At 38.7% G+C, this 21,325-nt stretch overlaps 1 protein-coding gene across 2 annotated transcripts in view; it reads left to right on the forward strand.

Annotated features, from left to right (window-relative positions):
• Window positions 1-21,325, forward strand: part of myo3b (myosin IIIB) — a 464,201-nt gene that overhangs the window by 254,284 nt on the left and 188,592 nt on the right. For both annotated transcript variants that reach the window (XM_073047270.1, XM_073047271.1), the window contains 4 exons: window positions 6,133-6,212; window positions 7,297-7,317; window positions 9,940-10,017; window positions 10,716-10,921. In XM_073047270.1, the coding sequence (XP_072903371.1) occupies window positions 6,133-6,212; window positions 7,297-7,317; window positions 9,940-10,017; window positions 10,716-10,921 (385 nt within the window). The remainder of the gene's footprint in view (window positions 1-6,132; window positions 6,213-7,296; window positions 7,318-9,939; window positions 10,018-10,715; window positions 10,922-21,325) is intronic.

Here is a 21,325-nt window from a genome sequence, read left to right on the forward strand (position 1 = left end):
TTGGTTATTGTCAGATTTTGAGATATTTAGACAAAAACACAACAGTACAGCATTTGGTTATATAACATAATAACAAATTTGGGATTAATTTGGAGAGATAATGTTTACACCAGAATCAGAATCAGGTTTATTATCACCGGCGTGTGTTGTGAAATTTGTTAACTTAGCAGCAGCAGTTCAATGCAATACATAAAGAAGAAAAAAAATAATAAATAAGTAAATCAATTACAGTATATGTATATTGAATAGCTTACAAATCGTGCAAAAGCAGAAATAATACATATTTTAAAAAAGTGATGTCTTCAGGCTTCTTTATCTCCTACCTGATGGTAACAGTGAGAAAAGGGCATGCCCTGGGTGCTGGAAGTCCTTAATAACAGACACTGCCTTTCTGAGACACTGCTCCCTAAAGGTGTCCTGGGTACTTTGTAGGCTAGTACCCAAGAGCTGACTAGATTTACAACCTTCTGCAGCTTCTTTCAGTCCTGTACAGTAGCCCCTCCATACCAGACAGTGATGCAGCCTGTCAGAATGCTCTCCATGGTACATCTATAGAAGATTTTGAGTGTATTTGTTGACATACCAAATCTCTTCAAACACCTAATGAAGTATAGTAGCTGTCTTGCCTTCTTTATAGCTACATTGATATGTTGGGACCAGGTTAAGTCCTCAGAGATCTTGACACCCAGGAACTTGAAACTGCTCATTCTCTCCACTTCTGATCCATCTTTGAGGATTGGTATGTGTTCCTTCGTCTTACCCTTCCTGAAGTCCACAATCAGCTCTTTCGTCTTACTGACATTGAGTGCCAGATTGTTACTGTGACACCACTCCACTAGTTGGCATATCTCCCTTCTGTACACCCTCTCGTCACCATCTGAGATTCTACCAACAATGGTTGTAACATCAGCAAATTTATAGATGGTATTGGAGCTATGCCTAGCCACACAGTCATGAGTATAAAGAGAGTAGAGCAGTGGGCTAAGCACACACCCCTGAGGTGTACCAGTGTTGATCGTCAGTGAGGAGGAGATGTTATCACCAATCGCACAGATTGTGATCTTTTGGTTAGGAAGTTGAGGATCCAATTGCAGAGGGAGGTACAGAGGCCCAGATTCTATAACTTCTCAATCAGGATTATGGAATGATGGTATTAAATGCTGAGCTATAGTCAATGAACAGCATCCTGACACAGGTGTTTATGTTGTCCAGGTGGTCTAAAGCTGTGTGAATAGCCATTGAGATTACAACTACCATTGACTTATTGTGGCAATAGGTGAATTGTAATGGGTCCAGGTCCTTGCTGAGGCAGGAGTTCAGTCTAGTCATAACCAACCTCTCAAAGCATTTCATCACTGTCAATGTGAGTGTTACTGGGCGATAGTCATTAAGACAGCCCACATTATTCTTCTTAGGCACTGGTATACTATAATTGCTGCCTTTTTGAATCAAGTGGGAACTTCTGCCCATAGCAGTGAGAAGTTGAAATTGTCCGTGAATACTATCACCAGTTGGTTGACACAGGTTTTCAGAGCCTTACCAGGTACTCCATTAGAACCTTCTGCCTTGTGAGGGTTTGCCCTCTTTAAAGGCAGCCTAACATCAGCCTCTGAGACAGAGATCACAGGGTCATCAGGTACAGCAGGGATCTTCACAGCTGTAGTTATATTCTCCATTTCAAAGCGGGCATAGAATGTGTTGAATTCATCTGGTGGTGAAGCATCGCTGCCATTCATGCTATTGGGTTTTGCTTTGTAGGAAGTAATGTCTTGCAAATCGTGCCAGAATTGTCGTACATCCAATGTCTCCTCTAACCTTGTTCAAAATTGACTCTTAACCCTTGAAATAGCCCTCTGTAAATCATACCAGGTTTTCTGGTACAGGCCTGGGTTGCCAGACTTGAATGCCACAGATCTAGCCTTCAGCAGACCACATACCCCCTGGTTCATCAATGGCTTTTGGTTTGGGAATGTACAGCAAGTCTTTGTTGGCACACACTCATCCACACAGGTTTTAATGAAGTCGGTAACAACTGCAGCATATTCATCCAGGTTCAAAGATGAATCCCTGAATACAGTCCAGTCCACTGATTCAAAGCAGTCCTGTAGGTGATCCTGTGCTTCCTTTGTCCAAACCTTCTTGGCCTTCACTACTGATGCTGCAGTCTTCAGTCTCTGCCTATACTCAGGGAGTAGAAGTACAGCCAGGTGATCAGACTTCCTGAAGTGAGGGCGTGGAATAGCACGGTAGGCATTCTTGATGTTGGTGTAACAATGGTCCAGTATGTTTTTTCCACTGGTATTGCAAGTGATTTGTTGATGGTAATTGCTTAGTGATCTTTTTCAGGTTGGACTGGTTAAAATCCCCCAAAACAATGGTGAAGGCATTAGGGTGTGCTGTGTTGTGCATGTTATAAAATAAACGTAGAAAACCTACAGCTCAAACAGGCCCTTCGGCCCTCAATGCTGTGTCGAACATGTATTTACTTTAGAAATTACTTAGGGTTACCCATAGCCCTCTATTTTTCTAAGCTCCATGTACCTATCCAGGAGCCTCTTAAAATACCCTATTGTATCCGCTTCCACCACTATCGCTGGCAGCCCATTCCACGCAGTCACAACACTCTGCGTAAAAAAACTTACCCCTGACATCCCCTCTGTACCTACTCCCCAGCACCTTAAAACAGTGCCCTCTCAGCCCTAGGGAAAGCCTCTTACTATCCTAATGATCAATGACTCTCATCATCTTATACACCTCTATCAGGTCACCTCTCATCCTCTGTCACTCCAAACAGAAAAGCCGAGTTCACTCAACCTATTCTCATAAGGGATGTTCCCCAATCCAAGCAACATCCTTGTAAATCATCTTTTCTATGGTTTCCACATCCTTCCTGTAGTGAGGTGGCCAGAACTGAGTACAGTAATCCAAGTGGGGTCTGACCAGCGTCCTGTATAGCTGCATCAGCACCTCTTGGCTCTTAAACTCAGCCCCACGAATGATGAAGGCCAATGCACTGTATGCCTTCTTAACCACAGAGTCAACCTGCGCAGCAGCTTTGAGTGTACAATCGCCAAGGTCCTTTTCCATAGTGAATTCTGAGGCAAAGTATTCATTACGTACCTCCGTTATCTCCTCCAGTTCCATACACACTTTTCCACTGTGTATTTCCACTTGATTGGTCCTATTCTGTCACGCCTTATCCTCTTGCTCGTCACATACCTGTAGAAGGCCTTAGGGTTTTCCTTAATCCTGCTCACCAAGGCCTTCTCATGGCCCCTCCTGGCTCTCCTAATTTCATTCTTAAGCTCCTTCCTGCTAGCCTTATAATTTTCTAGATCTCTATCATTACCTAGTTTTTTGAACCTTTCGTAAGCTTTTCTTTTCTCCTTGACTAGATTTTCAACAGCCTTTGTACACCACGATTGCTTTTCCCTACCATCCTTTCCCTGTCTCATTGGAACGTACCTATGCAGAACTCCACGCAAATATCCCCTGAACATCTGCCACATTTCTGCCATACATTTCCCTGAGAACATCTGTTTCCAATTTATGCTTCCCGCTCTATAAAGCTGTCTTCTTTTAATACTCTTCTCGCCGGTCTAACTCACTGACGTCCACGTGCCTGCACAGTCATTCCTCGATCCCATTGCTCAGATCATCTGAAGCCTGATTTACATTAGTCTGAGGTGGAATGTATACTGCTACCAAAGTGATCCCGGAAATCTCCTGCGGTAGGTAAAAAGGACGGGACTTAACTGCTAGATATTCAGCACTTGGCAAGTTTATTTTGTTTTTCACAATAAATGGCAATCATACGGGGATTTGAATGTAGAAATCCACAAGAAAGGATAAAGGTAGTGGGCATCATTTAAGGTAATTGGGTGCACAGTAAAGCTGGTGTTTATTCTTTTAAATGGCAGCAAGTTTGGACTTCCACACGTGTTTTCAAATGCAGAAGTTTTTGTCGATCCTGTCAAATGACAGATGGCATCACATCTGTTGCAGGAGCTGAGCTCCACTTTGTTTGGTACCTTAGCATTTACACTGGGGAAATCACCTCTCGGATCCTGAAAATAGTTCATTCTGCTGCAGTGCCCAAGTCGTCGTTCAGTTTAATTATTTTGTCATTACTCTTCATTTAAATATTGTTTATCAATATTTACTTTTCAAAATGTTGTAATTTAAAAAAAATTTCTGTCTTTGAATTACTTACCTTAATTTGACTATTTAATATACATATATATACTTACTGTAATTCAGTTTTCTTTATATTTATCATGCATTATATTGTACTGCTGCCACAAAGTTAACAAATTTCACGACATATGCTGGTGATATTAAACCTGATTCTGATTCTGATTTTAACCCTTTGAAATGTGTGTTCAATTGTGAATAGTTTTTAAATGTTAGGAACATTTACAAGAACGTTAAACACCTACATAGTTCTTCTAGCTGATAAAGTTGGGTGCTGGGCCTGACTGGTTGTCAGAATGTTCATGCGTTAAACGGCCAGAGTTTTCACCGTGCACTTTCAAGCGCCTTGCCGCTGTTCAAGTCACACTGGAAAAGTCTGAAATATTTCAAACCATAAAGATCATCTTTCCATATCAGCTTTAGATAGTGTTGGTAAACCATAGGTAGAAAATCAAAACAATGGAAGTGATCCAATGACATTCATCCTAATAAATGTTCACTTAATGTTTCTAGTGAATAAAATGCCAACTAAATTACTATTCATGGAACATAACATAGAACAGTACAGTACCCTTTGGCCAACAGTGTTTTGTTGTGCCAATTAAATTAGTAATCAAATGGGCCATTGAACTAATGTCTTCTGCCTACACAATGTCCATATCCTTCCATTTTCCTCACATTCATGTGCCTATCTATACATCTCTTAAGAAGTCCCAAATGTACCTGTTCTTGCCACCAGCCCAGACAGTGTATTATAGGTGCTCATCACTCTCTGCGTTAAAAAAAAACTTGCCTTTGAACTTGCTGCCTCCCGCCTTAAAGATAATTTATGGAAGGAAGTACAGGAGCTGTAGGCCCCACACCACCAGGTTCAGGAACAGTAATTACCCCTTAACCATCAGGCTCCTGAACTGATTCCAGAAGCTATGGACTCATTTTCAAGGACCCTATAGCTCATGCATTCAATATTTATTGTTTATTTATTATTGTTTTTTTCTTTTTTTGTATTTGCACATTGGTTGTTAGTCCAACTATGTTGTGTGCAGTTTTTCATTCACTCTATTGTGTTTCTTTGTATCTGCTGTGAATGCCAGCAAGTATATGAAACTCAGCCATGTATGTACAATAATAAATTTACTCTGAATTTAAACCTCTATCAGATCTCTCAGCCGCCACGACTCCAGAGAAAACAACCTAAGTTTGTCCCAACTTCTTGTTATAGGTTATGCCCTCAAATCTAAGCAATCCTGGTAAACCTCTTCTGCATTCTCTGCAAAGCCTCAACATCCTTCCAATAAAGGGGCAAACTGAACTGTATGCAATACTCCAGATGCAGACTGACTCGAGGTTTATAAAGCTGCAACATAAACTCCTGGCTGTTGAACTCAATGCCTTGACTAATATTCAAGCCACATCAGAATTGGCTTTATTATGTGTAGTAATACTGTTTTGACAGCATATGATAAGATATGCTAAGGAAACATTGTGGAATCAATTTTACTAAATCCTGTGGAACGTAAAATGTAGAATGGTTCTTGTCACCTGTTGCATGATCCTCAAAATATCCTTGTAAATTTCTTCCTGCTGCAAAAACACTGTGCATATTTTAATTGAGAATTTCATCTTGATTTTAGTACTTGTTGAAAGGTGTGTGGAATATCTGCTGTGGCCTATTGTTTATTCATGGTTTAAATCTGCTGAAATGCATTAAAATGCTTCCCACTCAATTAAAAAAATCCTGCCACCCATGGATTAAGACTTTGATGTCACCAATCCTTCTTCAAAGGCTCTTTTCATTGCTATTAATCACAGTTTAGCCTCTGAAGATGTAGCCAGCAAAAACATTTGGACATCTTGTGCTAAACTTAGTAACACTTTGACATATCCTGAATGTGCTACACATGGTTATTTACCATTTAACACATTTCCCTCTTCCAGGTAACTTAGCACAGTCAAGAGCAAGAATAAGTGCAGCATCTAAATCATTACCTCCACAACTACATGCAAGCCGGAACAAGGTTTGTTTGTTTTATAAATGGCTCTTTAAAATAGGGAATTATTTTTAATTAGGTTTCCGAAATGAACAATGTGCTACTTGTTCTTGTTTAAGAAACCCATTTTGGTAATGGTGCTTCCTTTTCAATTATTGTACAAATTGTTTTTGTTTCATGTATGAATTGAGAAACAGTAAAATGGTTTTATGAGTTTATTAACAGAGACATTGATGAAATTGATTTCATTCCTCTTTTCAGTTGTGTGCAATTAATTTAAACTTTAACCAGCCGTTGATCCAACTGGAATGAAAATGTTTACTATTAAGTAGTTATAGTAAAGTTTATAATTGATTAATTTTAATTTGTTATCTTGCATTTTGCATTTACATTTATATCAAAGGTTTTAGTTTTTATGCTCTTCATTTGCATCTTATGGTGTGAGTCACCAGGACTTGTACTTACCCCTCTAGCTACTCTATCTTCAAAGGATACAACTGAAGTTAAGCCAATCAATGAACACAGGCAGCACAAAGCCAATATGTACGTACACTAAGACAGCAAACATTTACTGTAGCCTTCACATCAGGCTGGTGCCATTTAGAGTGATGTTTAAAATAAATTAGCTCATAGTAATATTATGATGTGTAGAAATATTTCTAAGATTTCAAGAAAAAGAATAATACAAGCTGTGAGAAATAAGTGTGATTCAGAATAAAAAAAACCTCTTTGGTGATTGCATTCACACTATGATGTGAGAGACTAAATAATGAACCTCACTCCAGTTCTAATCAGAAAGTCTGGTATTTCTTTGGTCATGTGATGAGTTCCGGTGCTTTGATGTTATGGCTCAATGTAGATAGTTAGAGGGATATAGTGTTTTTATTTATAGTTTATTCCAACTTGTTTCTCAGTGGAAATTACAAGAGTTACAAGAAAATAAATGAAAAGTGGGTTTGAAACAACTTGGCGTTATGTAGAAATGGCCAACTTTCAGCATTTACCTTTTAGGCTTACAACGTTAATACTCTCTTGCTTTATTTCTTGAATGAAATCCATTTTCTTGAGTTATTGATGGCTATCTTTTATTTTATTTATTCTTCGCATACAGTCTCCTAAGTACTTACTGAAGGTAAGAACGGCAACAAGGTGACTTTTATTATACAATATTTTAAATACTGCAAGAAGTACAGTAGTAATTTACAAAATCTGCCTTTCTGTAGTCCTGTTACTAATCACGTAGAACATGAGAAAGCATTATTATTCTTAGGATAGTATTGAGTTTAGAATCTTTAGTTGCATTGCTAATTTTCCCAGATAGTTTTTACCAAAACTCCTTAACAATTGACCCAGATCATTTATTAAAATATATATACACTTTCAGGAAGTAAGTTGAATGTACATTGAGTCAGATGTGTGCCCTGACCACATTTGGTATAGATCTATAAAACTATACCTGCAATTGAGGGATGTAACAGCCCCTTTGTAAGTGCAGATTGGACACCTAAATTGGAATGAAATAGATAGTCTCTGCTCCAATATTTGTTTCCCCAACATCAAGGCAAACTGCATTCATGCAATCCAATCCTAAATATTATCTTCCAAGGAACGACAGGTTAACTGAATGTGGAACCATGAGTGGTACTGCTGACCAAGCTTCAGTGTCGGACTGGAGTACATGTATACACAGGTGCAGTGAAAAACGTACTTGCAGCAGCTTCACAGCCACATAGAAAAATTTCAGCACCATTCATAAATTAAACAAATAAAGGACCTAAGCTTTATTTCTCTGTCTCATCAGAATTGCCACCATACCAAAATCCTCTGATGCTAAATGTGCCAATGATTCCACCCTGTCAGAACTATTAATTACAATCTCTAGGACTTAATTCCTTTCATCTATCTCTTATTTATGGTCTCCCAAGTCCCAATTCCATTGAATATCAATAATGATGTGAGACTCAAACAATGAAAATGTTCTCTCAATATTGTACAATTTTACTGAGGCCTACTGATATTTTGCCATTCAACTCCCCTTTCTGCCAAATGGCCCTGTCACCATGACAATAATGCCCTGGAATTTGGATTTTGCTTTAAATTTTTGTTACAAGTGAAAATCAAGTTGAGCATCTAAATGATCAATACATTTATAATCAAAAGACAGAGAAGTAAGTGGAGAAATAACCTATAAACTTCCAGAAGGTAAACTCAAATCTGAATCCTTTTTCACTACAGATTGGTATCCTTTGAGAGTATAAATTTTGAAGCATCAACACATCTATTTCCAGTATTCCAGTTCCAATTCAGTATTTCAACTATCTTGTCAATTTTGAGTACATTTTGTATGAAAATACAATTTTACTTGCCGATTTATAGAACTTGATAAATTACTGTAATTCTACCATTATGACATTTTCTGTGTAATTGGTTATGGATTATTGCAGAATGCAAGCTTCATTTTACCTGAATTATTTTACAAAAAAAAGGAATTTTAATGAGACAAATGAAATTTCAGTCCTTTTTTAAATATATAATTTGGTCAAAGAATATTTGAGCTAGGTATTTTATAATCAATGTGTTTTGAAATCTCAGTTAGTGTTCATCTGCTATTTGAGAAAAGTTGATACTCAAAGTTAATAGCTGAAGACAAATTTATATGCATTACATATATTTATTTTACTTTATCCATTTGTCTTTAAATAACTAATTTGGGTACATTAAGTTTTACATGCTTGAAAGCTGAAAAAGGTATGATTTCTAGAATAATTTCCCCATTTTCAAAAAATATAGTGAACATTTTTAAACTTAAGGTTTATTCACTAATACGTTCTTATCAACCCCATTCCTATGTATTTTTGCTGTTGCCGCCTGTCATTAATTATGCTCTGTACCTCTCCTTTTATGATGAACAGAAGATTTATTCCCAAGCTGTGTCATTAAATTTTCAAGTAATTAGGGATGATTTACTCTCTAATCACCTGTACGGGAATGGAAAGTATGGCACTATTTTGCTTCATTTGGGCCATCTTGTGGAGTTTGCTATACAGGAAGTCACAAGAAGGAGCTAAGTGTTATCACTTTCCAGTTTAGAATGTTGCTGCTACCCAATATAATATTATGAAATCTCCCAAATTTAAAAGGAAACAATTTCATGTTGTATTTATGTAGATAAGTTGTCAATAACTGTACATTTGTAATATACATAGTTTGGAAATTACTTCAGAAAAATTATTAGTTCAGAAATAGACTAAATTTCTTTCTTATGCTGAGGTGGAATGATATAACAATAAATTATGCATTAAGACTAAACACATACCTATGTTCTAAATATATTTACGTGGCAAACAAAAATGCAAGCCAGTATTTATGATGGCAGTGTAAGCATAATCTGAAGCAATTCATTTTAGTGCTTCATTAGATTTGATGAAATATGTTGTTTGAAAAATATAACATCATCAAAATGTTAATAGAGTGTGGTTAATATGGCTACTCTGAAGACAGAATTTTATATGAAGGGGAAATTTTATGTTGGTTTAATAGTAAAAATATGAATTGAGTTGTGGTTTAATATACATAGTATGCCTTTAAGCAAGTATCCTTTGATTTCTTTTATTTTTATTGGCTCTCAATTGCTGATTCTGTGCATTTTTTCATTGTTAATTTTATCACCTTGAATTTAAGTAGTAGTTCTGGGAGGTTAAGGTTATTTTCTAATTTACATTTTCCTGACATTTCTTTTCTGCCCTGTAACCAGGTCGATACAATGGAACTTATGAGACATCCCGAGGAAACAACAAACATGAAAAGACAAACCGTGGCTTCTTATTTTAGGGTAAGATTATTAACTAAGTTAGCAATCATCGTAAATGTAAAATTCTCTTAATTTCAAGAACCCAGATTTTTAGTGAGGCTTAAAAGGGAGCATGCATTTGCTGTTGGGGGTACACTGAGAAGTGTACTGTTATGTTCAACTGCTGATTTGGGCCAGTTTATAGAATTTAATGTTGTGCATCTGCTTTTGTTTTTTTAGCTCTATTCTCCAACTATTGTCTAAAAATTTGACTGAAATATTTTGTTAAAGAATTGGAATTACAGATATATCATGAAATATTTTTAAATTGTAAAACAAAATAATTAAATAGTTCTAATGTTGCCAAGAAAAAAAATAATCTTGAGCAATTAGCTAAAAATTAGTGGTTAAAACTTCAGGCAGCATTGCATTTAAAAGGCTCAAGGACCCCTTTAGTAATCTTTTTAAGGGAACAGGTTGCATCCAACTGACATTTTCTTGTATGCTGACAGCAGGAAAAGAGTTACTTATTTTGTTCCAGCTTTTCCTCATGGGCATCAGGTATTTCAATTTGAATTGACTTTTATTTCTTACATCCTTCACATACGTGAGGAGTAAAAATCTTCACGTTACGCTTGGTAATTGCCATCAAAAGTTGTTACAAGGTTTCTTCAGTTTGTACATGCCCTGTCTATGATCAGTCAGCAAATAGTTCTTCAGTTTACTTTTCCGTTTGACAGTATTCATTGATGGATCTCCTGTCAAAGATGGTGGTTGGACAGCCTCATTTTGTCCGTTGCATCAAACCCAATGACGATAGACAAGCAGGAAAATTCTTTGAAGAAAGAGTATTGCTTCAACTGCGGTACACAGGCATCTTGGAAACAATACACATTCGTGCACAAGGCTATTCTCATCGTATCCACTTTGAAGACTTTGTTGAAAGGTATATAAAAACACTATATATAGTATGATTTCCAGTTTATAAAATGAAGTTTATCAGTACAAAAAGGCTTTCTAAATACTGTGTGCAACTGCAAATAGAAGGAATTTATCTTTTTTGTCATGAACAGAAATTCTTCTTTCCAATCTTCCATTAATCCCACAGGCTTCTAGGTTAAGGCCTCTTTGTTTTACCCTTTTTTTAAATGTTTTTTTAAATTCTGCATGCCAGACATGAAAAGCACATGAAGAATTAGGTAGGGTGCTAGATATAAATAAGATTTCAAACACAGCATAAATAATGTAATTTTCTGTAGCAATTCTGAGTAAGTGGCACTATGGAGGGTGTTAATGCTTATTTGAAATGTGTGCTATGCGGAATTGCCACTTCTGCAAGCTGGCTTTTGGATCCTGTGGCCTGTGAGACATCTGCTGTTTACATTGTTGTTAACTCACTGTCATCATTTGGCATGATGACAGGCTGAAGATCCCTTGTCCATTCTCCCAAACAAAGCGATGCCTTTGGCTGCCTCTCACATCCTAGGAAGCAACGAGATATCAAAGCCACTGCAAGTTTGAGGAAGAAAAGAAACTAGGGAAGTCGAGGGGTGCTTAGTTCAGGCTGACTTCCCTCCTTCCCGCTGTGCCACCACCACCCTTACCTTCTTCGCAAATGGCTGCTGAGAGCGGCACAACTGGGGGCTCATAAATTTCATGGAGCTGTAATAAGCAGCCAGCTTTTGCAGGCTGACCAAGCATTCACCCCTTGATCTCTGCAATATTTTTGTATGCCGTGAATACTATCCAAGTACAGCAATTTTGTATTGGTGGTTCGATATTAGCAAGCTCAGCTCATTATTGAGAACTGTGAAGGTACAGCTCACACGTCTGCGGCAATGGACAGCCATTGCGAACTTGGAGGCACAAGAAAGACTGCCGATGCTGATCTGGAGGGAACTCAGCTGTTCAGACAGTATCTCTGGAGGGCCGTGGACAATCAACATTTTGGGACCCATCCTCCAGACCTCGGACTGTAAACTTCAGATTGGAGTTGAGATGCATCTGGGTTTCCAAGAAAAGCAATGTTACAGAATGAAGATTTTAGCCTACTGCATTTGGAATTTCAAAGGAGAAGGAGGTTTTATAGATTTTCAATAAAGATTATTTTTCAGTCATAATGAATGCCCATTATTACGTCTGAAAACAAATTTTTATTGATCAGATTAGTCCCATGCATTAGTCTCCATGCACATACTTTAAAAAAAAATTATGACCAATCTTCAACCGCCTATGTCATAGACATTATATTGTTTTGTTGCTTGCTTATTTTCTTTCTATGGCCATTGCAGAGCTATGACATCCAAGTATTTTTTTAAAAAAAACATTAAAGCCTCAAAATTTTAGTGCATATTTTTGACTGTTTCTGAAGATATTACAGCTTCCCACACACTTTTTCTAAATATCCCAAATATAAACTCTGGTAATAATGACTGGTGTGTGCACTTAAAAAAAAATTCTGACCAAGCTTCAGTGGTCTGTATGACAGATATCACTTTGCTTTGTTGTTTATTTCTTCACTTCTAGCCTACAGGGCAGGTCATTGTGGATATGAATGCAGAACACAGCTTATCAGGTGCCTTCATACATATTTTGGAGTAATCCTTTTTGCATCTCTTTGTGCTGGTAATTCTGGATCCAGTCAGAAATCACATTTCAGGGTAATTTCCACTCTGACTGACCAATAGCACCTTACTCCCAGCTGAGTTTGTTTCAATTGTTTTCAGCCATCCAACAGTAAAAGGAAGTGTTTCAATTTTTTACACTTGCTACCCGGTCATCTTACCTCACCTTGACCTTGACTCTTTACTAGAGAGAAGTATACATTGTTTGATGACTACTCCAGCAGACACATTCAAGAACTTTCCTGGATCAAGAGGTTCACTTGATTGTTCACCTTATGTCATCCTTTATCTTCACTCTGTCAAAGTGCTGAGACTCTCTGCCTAAAGTCATGTGAGAAAATTACGATACAAGGAATGGGACTGCTGGGAATCTTATGACATAGATTTGATAGACCAAACTGCCTCCTTTGAAGTTCTGAGAAAATTTAGGATCTAAGAGTGCTGTGGGAGAACCAGTAATAGGGTTTGAGGTTCAGCAAATGCGCTGTAACCTCTGCAATGGACAATCAAGACTGGCAGTATTAATGTTGTTCTCTGATGAACTCTCGTTGAAAAAAAAATTGTTGCCTGCTATTAAATTGTACTGGAGGTGGTTGATTGCAGGCTTCTCCAGCCAATTCACTGCCCATGGTTAATACAGACAATGATGTCAATATGTACTATTAGTTTTAATGAGCCCACAGTTTGAGTGTGATTTAGTGTCTGCAACAACAGGTATGTGCACCACATACTACAGACTGCATGGCAGTTTACTGATGCATTTGAGTTTCAAACCTAAACAAAATTTGGTACATAGTATAATCTTATGCAACAAAATATGTTGTACTGGTTTGTCATTCATTTAGCCAAATGTTAGGTGATTGGGGATTACTTTAATTGAAGTATAATTTATATAGCTGCCCTTGGAAATGCAGTACATTTATTGTTCATTATCAGTTGATTATCAATTTCATGAAGAAACAAATATAATACTTTTTGTGAATGGATTAAAAGGATACTTTGATGTTTTTCTTAATTGGTGTAGCATTGATAATTTTGTTGCTTACAGTTTTCTGTGTTTCTACTGATGTAATCTTTAAATTATTTTACAGGAAGAATTAAAGATTAATAATAATCTATGAAAAGATAACATTTTACAATATTTATTTAACTTTTTTATGTACCTGCATTTTGGATAAAGATCATTAGCAGGCCTAGATCTGGAGATTATTTGTGTATCACAAAAAAATTATGGTGGAGTTGAAAAAGGAGTTTGCAAAAACAGTACTGATTAAATGTGTGTTTCTATCACCAGTTTCTGCTTGATGTCTTATCTTCCTTTATAGAGCTTTGATGATTTAGATGCCTTTGTATAATATACAATAGAATCCGAATCAAAATTAGGTTTATTATCACTGATATGTGTTGTGAAATTTGTTGATTTTTTGGGCATAATTACTGTAAGTTGCAAAATTAAATAGATAGTGTAAATGCTTGTTCTTGGGTTTGTGGACTGTTCAGAAATCTAATGGTAGAGGGGAGAAAAGCTGTTCTAAAATCTTGAGTGTGGGTCTTCAGGCTTCTGTACCTCTCTCCTGATGGTAGTAACATGAAGAAAGCATGTCCCAGATAGTGAGTTTTTAATGAAGGATGCTTACCTCAATGGCAGGGAAGTTTGTGGCCATCTTCAGACTGGTTGAGTCTACAATCTTCTGTAGTCTCTTGTGATCCTGTGGATTGGAGGCTCCATTCTAGGCTGTGATGCAGCCAGTAGGAATACTCTCCACTGTACATCTGCAGAAATCTGCAAGAAACTTTGGTGATTTATCAAATCTCCTCAAACTCCTAGTGAAGTAGAACCACTGGTGTGCTTTCTTTGTGATTGCATTAACGTGCTAGGCCCAGATGATGACACCAAGGACCTTGAAGATTCTCATTCTCTCTCTCTCCCACTCTCTCTCCTCCTCCCCCCTCTCTCTCCCTCCCTCTCCCTCTCTCTCTCCTCTCCCTCCCCCTCTCTCCCTCCCTCCCCTCTCCCCGTCCCTCCCCCTCTCCCCGTCCCTCCCCCTCTCCCCATCCCCCTCCCTCTTCCTCTCTCTCCCTCCCCTCCCCCTGCTCTCTCCCCCTCTCTCTCCCTCTCTCTCTCTCTCCCTCTCTCTCTCTCTCTCCCTCTCTCTCTCTCCCTCTCTCTCTCTCTCCTCCCTCTCTCTCTCTCCCTCTCTCTCCCCCTCTCTCTCCCTCCCCCTCTCCCCGTCTCCCTCTCCCTCTCTCTCTCCCTCCCCTCCCCCTCCCTCTCTTCTCTCTCCCCCCTCTTTCTCCTCTCTCCCTCCCCTTTCTCTCCTCTCTCTCCCTCTCCCTCTCCCTCCCCCTCTCCCCATCCCCCTCCCCTCCCTCTCCCTCTCTCTCCCTCCCCCTTCCGCTCCCCTCTCTCTCCCTCCCTCTCCCGCTCCCCTCTCTCACCTCTCTCCCCCTCTCTCTCCCTCTCTCTCCCTCTCTCCCCCTCTCTCTCTCCCTCTCCCTCCCTCTCTCTCCCTTCCCCTCCCTGTCCCCTCTCTCCCTCCCCTCCCCTCCCTCTCTCTCCCTCCCTCTCCCGCTCCCCTCTCTCCCCCTCTCTCTCCCCCCCCCTCCCTCTCCCCTCTCTCACCTCTCTCCCCTCTCTCCTCTCTCTCTCTTCTCTCCTCCCCCCCATTCATGATTGTGTGGCTAAGCGCAAGTTCCTCATTTCTGAAATAATTTTTGCACCTGCATGCCTTTCCTACTATGGTGGTACCCAAACAGATGAAATAGTTAAGTTGTGGCTAAACCAATAATTTTTAATTTATATGGTTCACCAACACTTATATGCTCTTGTACTCTGTTCCTTTAATCATAAAGTACAAGATTTTTGAACCATCTCAGTCTGCCCTGACACCTTCACCAAACTAAGCACCTAAACCTCCCTACTAAACACAAAGTGCACTGCAGATGCTGTTGTCAAATCAAGATGTACAAAAAAGCTGGATGAACTCAGTAGGTCAGGCAGCATCCGTTGACTGCTTCTTTCAACGGATGCTGCCTGATCTGCTGAGTTCATCCAGCTTTTTTGTAAACCTCCCTACTCTTGTCCTTCTGTTTGTATTTTGTTCCTTCTCATCTTTCTGACCAAAACTTAATACCTTACAGCTCTCTGCATTGAATTTCACTTGCCTTCTACCCACCCACTTATCCAGCCTACGCCACTTTGCTATTCTCACAACTGTCTATGCCTCCAAGTCATTCATCTACATTGGGGGAAATAAAAATACCAGGAACTGATTCGGGGCAATCCCTTTGTACATTTACCACTCTTCATCTCCCAAGGGTCTTCCGTGCGCGGTTCACAAAATGTCTTTACTTCTCTTCCATCCTGTTTAAAATCTGCTTATTCAAAAACCTTTTGATTGTGAGCCCTAACCTCTACTCAACAAAAGCTTGTTGTGTCGTAATGTTCCTATAAATTACTTTGCGGCATTTCTTTTGCCAGTTTAGAAAAGAAGGTGAGAGAAAATAGGAAGTTATCAACCAGTTAGTCCAATGTCAGTATGAGGGAAGATGTTCGAATGTATTAGTAAAGAAGTGATAATGGGATTGGGCAGAGTAAACATTGATTTATGAAATAGAAGTCACATATGAAAACTCTGTTAGAGATCTTATTTTGAGATTGTACTCTAAATAGCAAAATAAATAAGAGCAAACCAGTTGATCTGGCATTTTTGCACTGATAGAAAGCCTACAATTAGGTGCCATGCATTAAATTATTAAACTGAATGACAATGCAAAGTGTTGGGAATAAAACTTTGAGGATTCGTTAATGGACTGACTACTAATGTGCATAGTGATTGGTGCTGGGATGCTAGCTTTTCACTATCTACATTAACAATTTGGATGAAGGAATTCAATGTAAGGTTTCTGGGTTGACTGATGATACAAAACTGGTGTGGGAAAATGAGTGAATGGGAAAGGGCATGGTAAAAAGATAATGTAGGGTCTTCCATTTTGGTAGAAACACGAGAAAAGCAAGGCTTTTTTTCATGGTGATGTATTAAAAGGAGTTCGTGAATCACTGAGGATTATCATGTAACCAGAGCAAACGATTAGGGCAAGTGCAGAGTTATCTTATTCTAATCATATAAGCCCGTATTGAGACACTACCGGAGAAGTGAGCTTAAGTCTGGTTACCCAACAGAGCCAAGAGAGACAGAGTGCAGTAGGTTGAATCCTGAGCTGGCGTATTTGTTGTATTTGAAGAGTTTAAGCGTACTAGGCTGAAAAAGTAACTACAGAGTAAATACAAGATTATTTAAATTCAGTATTGTTTAGTGTCATTTCTAGCACTCAGGTGTAAAGGAGAATGAAATAATTGTCACTCCAGATCCAATGTAGCACAAAAAACACAATTAGATAAAGAACACAATAATAAAAATACATAATAAATATAAATGCATAGGGTAGCTTATTTACATAGATTGTATGCACAAAGCATGACGTTTGGCACAGGAGCGTAAATACATGAGGTGTCCCTGGCAGGAAATGATAAAGTAGCAGTGGTGGGTGGAAGTGTTGGTCAGCCTGAATTCTTGGGGAAAGTAGCTGTTTTTAAGTCTGGTGACCCTGGCCTCCGTAGCCCCTTCTTGATGGGAGTGGGACAAACAATCCATGACCTAGGTGAGTGGGATCCTTCATGATATTACTGGCCTTTTTACAGGGATATTGTTTCCCCTGGCTGGAGTAGAGGTAACAGACTTAAAATAAGGGCATTGCTATTCAGGACAGAGATGAGAAAGAATATCTTTACCCAAGGGTTAATGAAACTTTGGTATTCTCTACCCTTGGGTATGGTGGCTCAGTTGTTGGCAGGATTTAATGCCTTGTCATATGAAGAGCGTTTGATGGCTCTGGGCCTGTATTCATTAGAATTCAGAAGAATGGGGGTGACCTTATTGAAACCTACCTAATGGTGAAAGTCCTTGATAGAGTGAATGTGGAGAGGAGGGTTCCTATGGTGGGGGAGTCTGAGACCAGAGGACAAAAACTCAAAATAGCGGGCATCCTTTTAGAATGGAGATGAGGAGAAATTTCTTTAGCCAGAGAGTGGTGAATCTGTGGAATTAATTGCCATAGGCAGCTGTGGAGGACAAGTCTTTAAAGCAGAGGTTGATAGATTCTTGATTGGTAAGGGTGTGAAGGGATACAGGGAGAAGGCAGAGAGGAAAACTGGAACAGCCAGAATAAAGTGGCAGAGCAAACTTGATGGGCCAAATAGCCTAATTCTGTTCCTACATCTGATGGTCTTACTCTATTCAAAGCATCAATTAATGTTTTAGCTGTTAAGGGAATTAAGGGATATGGAGTTACAGTTGTATTGAGGTTAAAGATTAGCAGTCATCATATTGAATGCCGTAAAAACTGGAACAACACAGGAAGAGGCTCTTCAATCCATGATGTCTATGCCAAACATGGTTTTAAATTAAATGAATCCACAATCCACGTGGTCCACTATCCCTCGGTTGCAGAAGGAAAAGGAATGCAGGTGTAAGGTTTAGGAAGACAGAAACAACCAGAGCCCTTGACGATTATAAAGAAGCCAGTAAGGAACTCAAGAAGGGAATTAAGAGAACAAGGAGGGGCTATGAAACAGCAAGTAGGAATAAAGAGAATCCCAAGGCATTCTATACACTTACCAAGAGCAAGAGTATAACTGGAGAGAAGTTGGACCACTCAAGGATAAAGGAGGGAACGTGTGCTTTGAGGTGAAGAATGTGGGAGAAGTTCTAAATTAGTAACTTGCATCAATATTTAGCAAGTAAATGGATGAGGACAATCGGGAGATCAGTATGGAATGTTCTGGAGGTGGTGTTGAGTCTTGTAAAGAACATTAAGGTGGTTAAGTACCCAGATTATTGAGAGGCAAGAGGCCTTGACCGGGCCCTCTTGCTGGGGCCTTGACCAAGATTTTTATGTCTTCTAGCCACAGGGAAGGTCGTGGAGGACTGGTAAGTAGCTATGTTACTCAATTGTACAAGAAAGAAGTGGAGATAATGCTGGAAACCATAGACAGGTGATTTTTTATGTTGGTGGTAGAGAAGTTACTGGAAAAGTCTTATGGATAAGATTTCTGAACTTTTGGACAGTCAGCATGACTTTGCACAGGGCTGGTTGGATCTGAGTTAAGAATTTAATATAGAAATTGCTAGTCTGACTGAATTTTTTATTTTTATATTTCATTTTTCTGGTGAGCGTAATTGTGAGCACCAGTAATCATTTTACTTCGTATTTCTGCTGATTGCTGTGGTTAAACTGGCAGTGGTTCAAGCTACCTGTGAACTTGGCAGTGGGTTTACTATTTACAGCTGTTACGGCTGCATTGGCAGTGCAAATCAGAGCTTGTTTCTTTTGCTTTTTCCCCCTTTTCTCTATTTTGCAGAACTGCCAGATTATCAAAGTTAGTTTCATGTTTGCAGAAGCAGGTGTAGATAACTTCACAGACAACTTTTTGCAAGCTTTAGTGAAAGGGAAATTCCTGCATGAGCTAAGTTTATATTTCTTTGCTTTTATGTGGCTTTGATGAATATCTAATATGACTGGGATTGTTTGGTTTCATTTGATATTGCATAATGCCACACATTGTGCTCTGGTTCTTAAAACATAATTGCAGTCTCATTTTCAAATCTTCATTACAGTTGTATGCTGCATGTTCTCATATTTCAGAGAAGATGCTGGGTTTAACCATCATTTGTTATCAGACCATGATTATTCTAAAGTTTGTTTAGCCTTTTTGTAAGCTGAACTTCCTCTGTATACACTTGCAGATATATTGTCTAAATGGTTCACCCATTCGCCCATTTGAATTAGAACCCAAAATGCCCCATTCTGGTACCTCACCTACCCTCTGCCTACTGAGGGCTAGTCTTACAGACCACATCTTCCAGCACCATTTCCTCCTTCCACATTTGTTTATGTCAAACTCAAACATTGCCAGTTTGCCATTTATTCAGCACAAGATCCCACCCAGCTGTTAAACCTGACTTTGCTAATGTAATTAGAGTCTCAGAAGTGAATCTAACATTTTCATATGTAAATCCTAACTGGCTTCTTTTTCTAATTCCATTACTCTACCTAACTGTACCTTCTCTGCTCACAGGGTTCTTTGTTTCTGAGAGCTGTCACCTATGCTTTTCTTGCCTTTCCGCCCAGCCATTTTCTGCTATACCTACTGTTACCCAGATGACGTATTCAGAAAATCTCCTATTGCAATTACAACTTCAACTGTCAGAGTAATCCTTTCTTTGCACTGTGGTTCAGCAGCTGCTTTTAATCTAACTGTATCAATCTGTGAAGAAATCGGAGTGTTGTAGTCTTAATGCACAGAAACAGGCCCTTTGGCCAACAGAGTTCATGCTAACCAACAAACACCAAATTAACTCTGTACTAACTTATCCTTGCCACATTCCCTCCAAATCCACCCAAGTTATCCCACTTGCATGTGGGCAACTTAGTGAACATTTAGCAGTTTAAGAACTTAAGATTTTAAAACTGGAAGAGCTCTTATAACAGAAGCAAAGATTAGTAAGGATGGAAGTATTAGAAGTAAAACTAGCTATAAATAAATAAGTGTAAGATTATAAAAAGGTAAGTGTTAACAAACTGAATGTTGGTCCTAAAGAAAGTAAGATGAAGGAATTATTAGTGTAAAAACAATTAGATGAATTAAATAGCTATTTTGTATCAGTCTTCAATTTAGAGGATACTGACAACATCACAGAAATATCTGTAATCGAGGACTGGAAGGGATAAAAAAAAAAGTTCAGAACAATTATAATCCATAAATAAATGCAGTTATTGGTACCTGGAGGCTCACATTTTTCTGGGTGCTAAAGGGTCTTAATTGGAGGGAATATTGGGATTGTTGATGCATAAGTTTAATTTTTGAAAAATTCCCCAGATTTAAGGATGTTTCTATTAGATTAGAGATATAGCAGATGTAACTACTTTTTCAAGAAGGGAGGGAGAGAGACAAAAAGCAGAAAATGGAAGTCCAGTTAATTTAGCATCTGTCACAGAGGGATTTTTAGAAGCTTTTATTAAAGATTGCCATGCAATGAGAGAAATAATCTGGCAAAATAAAGATGGCCTTGTTTGATAATTTTATGGTGTGTCAGAGAAGTACAGCAAGGAGCACTAGTTGAAACCTTGATTGGTCACTATCAATAACCCCTGGAGTAAATGGTAAGAGAATTAAGTGTGTGAATTGAGGAGAATTGAGTGTGGAATGAGCTGCCAGATGAAGTGGTGAATGCGGGCTCTCTTTTGACATTTAAGAAAAACTTGGGCAGGTATATGGATGAGAGGGGTTTGGAGGGATATGGCCCAGGTGCAGGTCAGTGGGACTAGGCAGAAAAATGGTTCGGCACAGCCAAGAAGGGCCAAAAGGCCTGTTTCTGTGCTGTAATGTTCTGTGGTTCTAATTAAGTGAAGTTGATTGGCATATGCAAACGAATAGGCTGCAGGGAAATAAGTGAGAAAATGGAATTGATGTGATTGCTTTGAGAGCCAAGTGGCCATCTTCCATCTTATAAAAACTATGAAGTAATGTCCATTGTGGATGAAAAGGGAATCAGTGGATGTACCATACAGTAAGCCTATGTTAATCTGCCAAGTTGTTGCTGCTGCTATAGCAGACATTCTGGGCAATCAAAAGTTATTTTATTAATGCTCTAACACATTTTAAT

This window comes from Hemitrygon akajei, chromosome 5 (assembly GCF_048418815.1).
Source record: "Hemitrygon akajei chromosome 5, sHemAka1.3, whole genome shotgun sequence".
NCBI lineage: Eukaryota > Metazoa > Chordata > Chondrichthyes > Myliobatiformes > Dasyatidae > Hemitrygon > Hemitrygon akajei.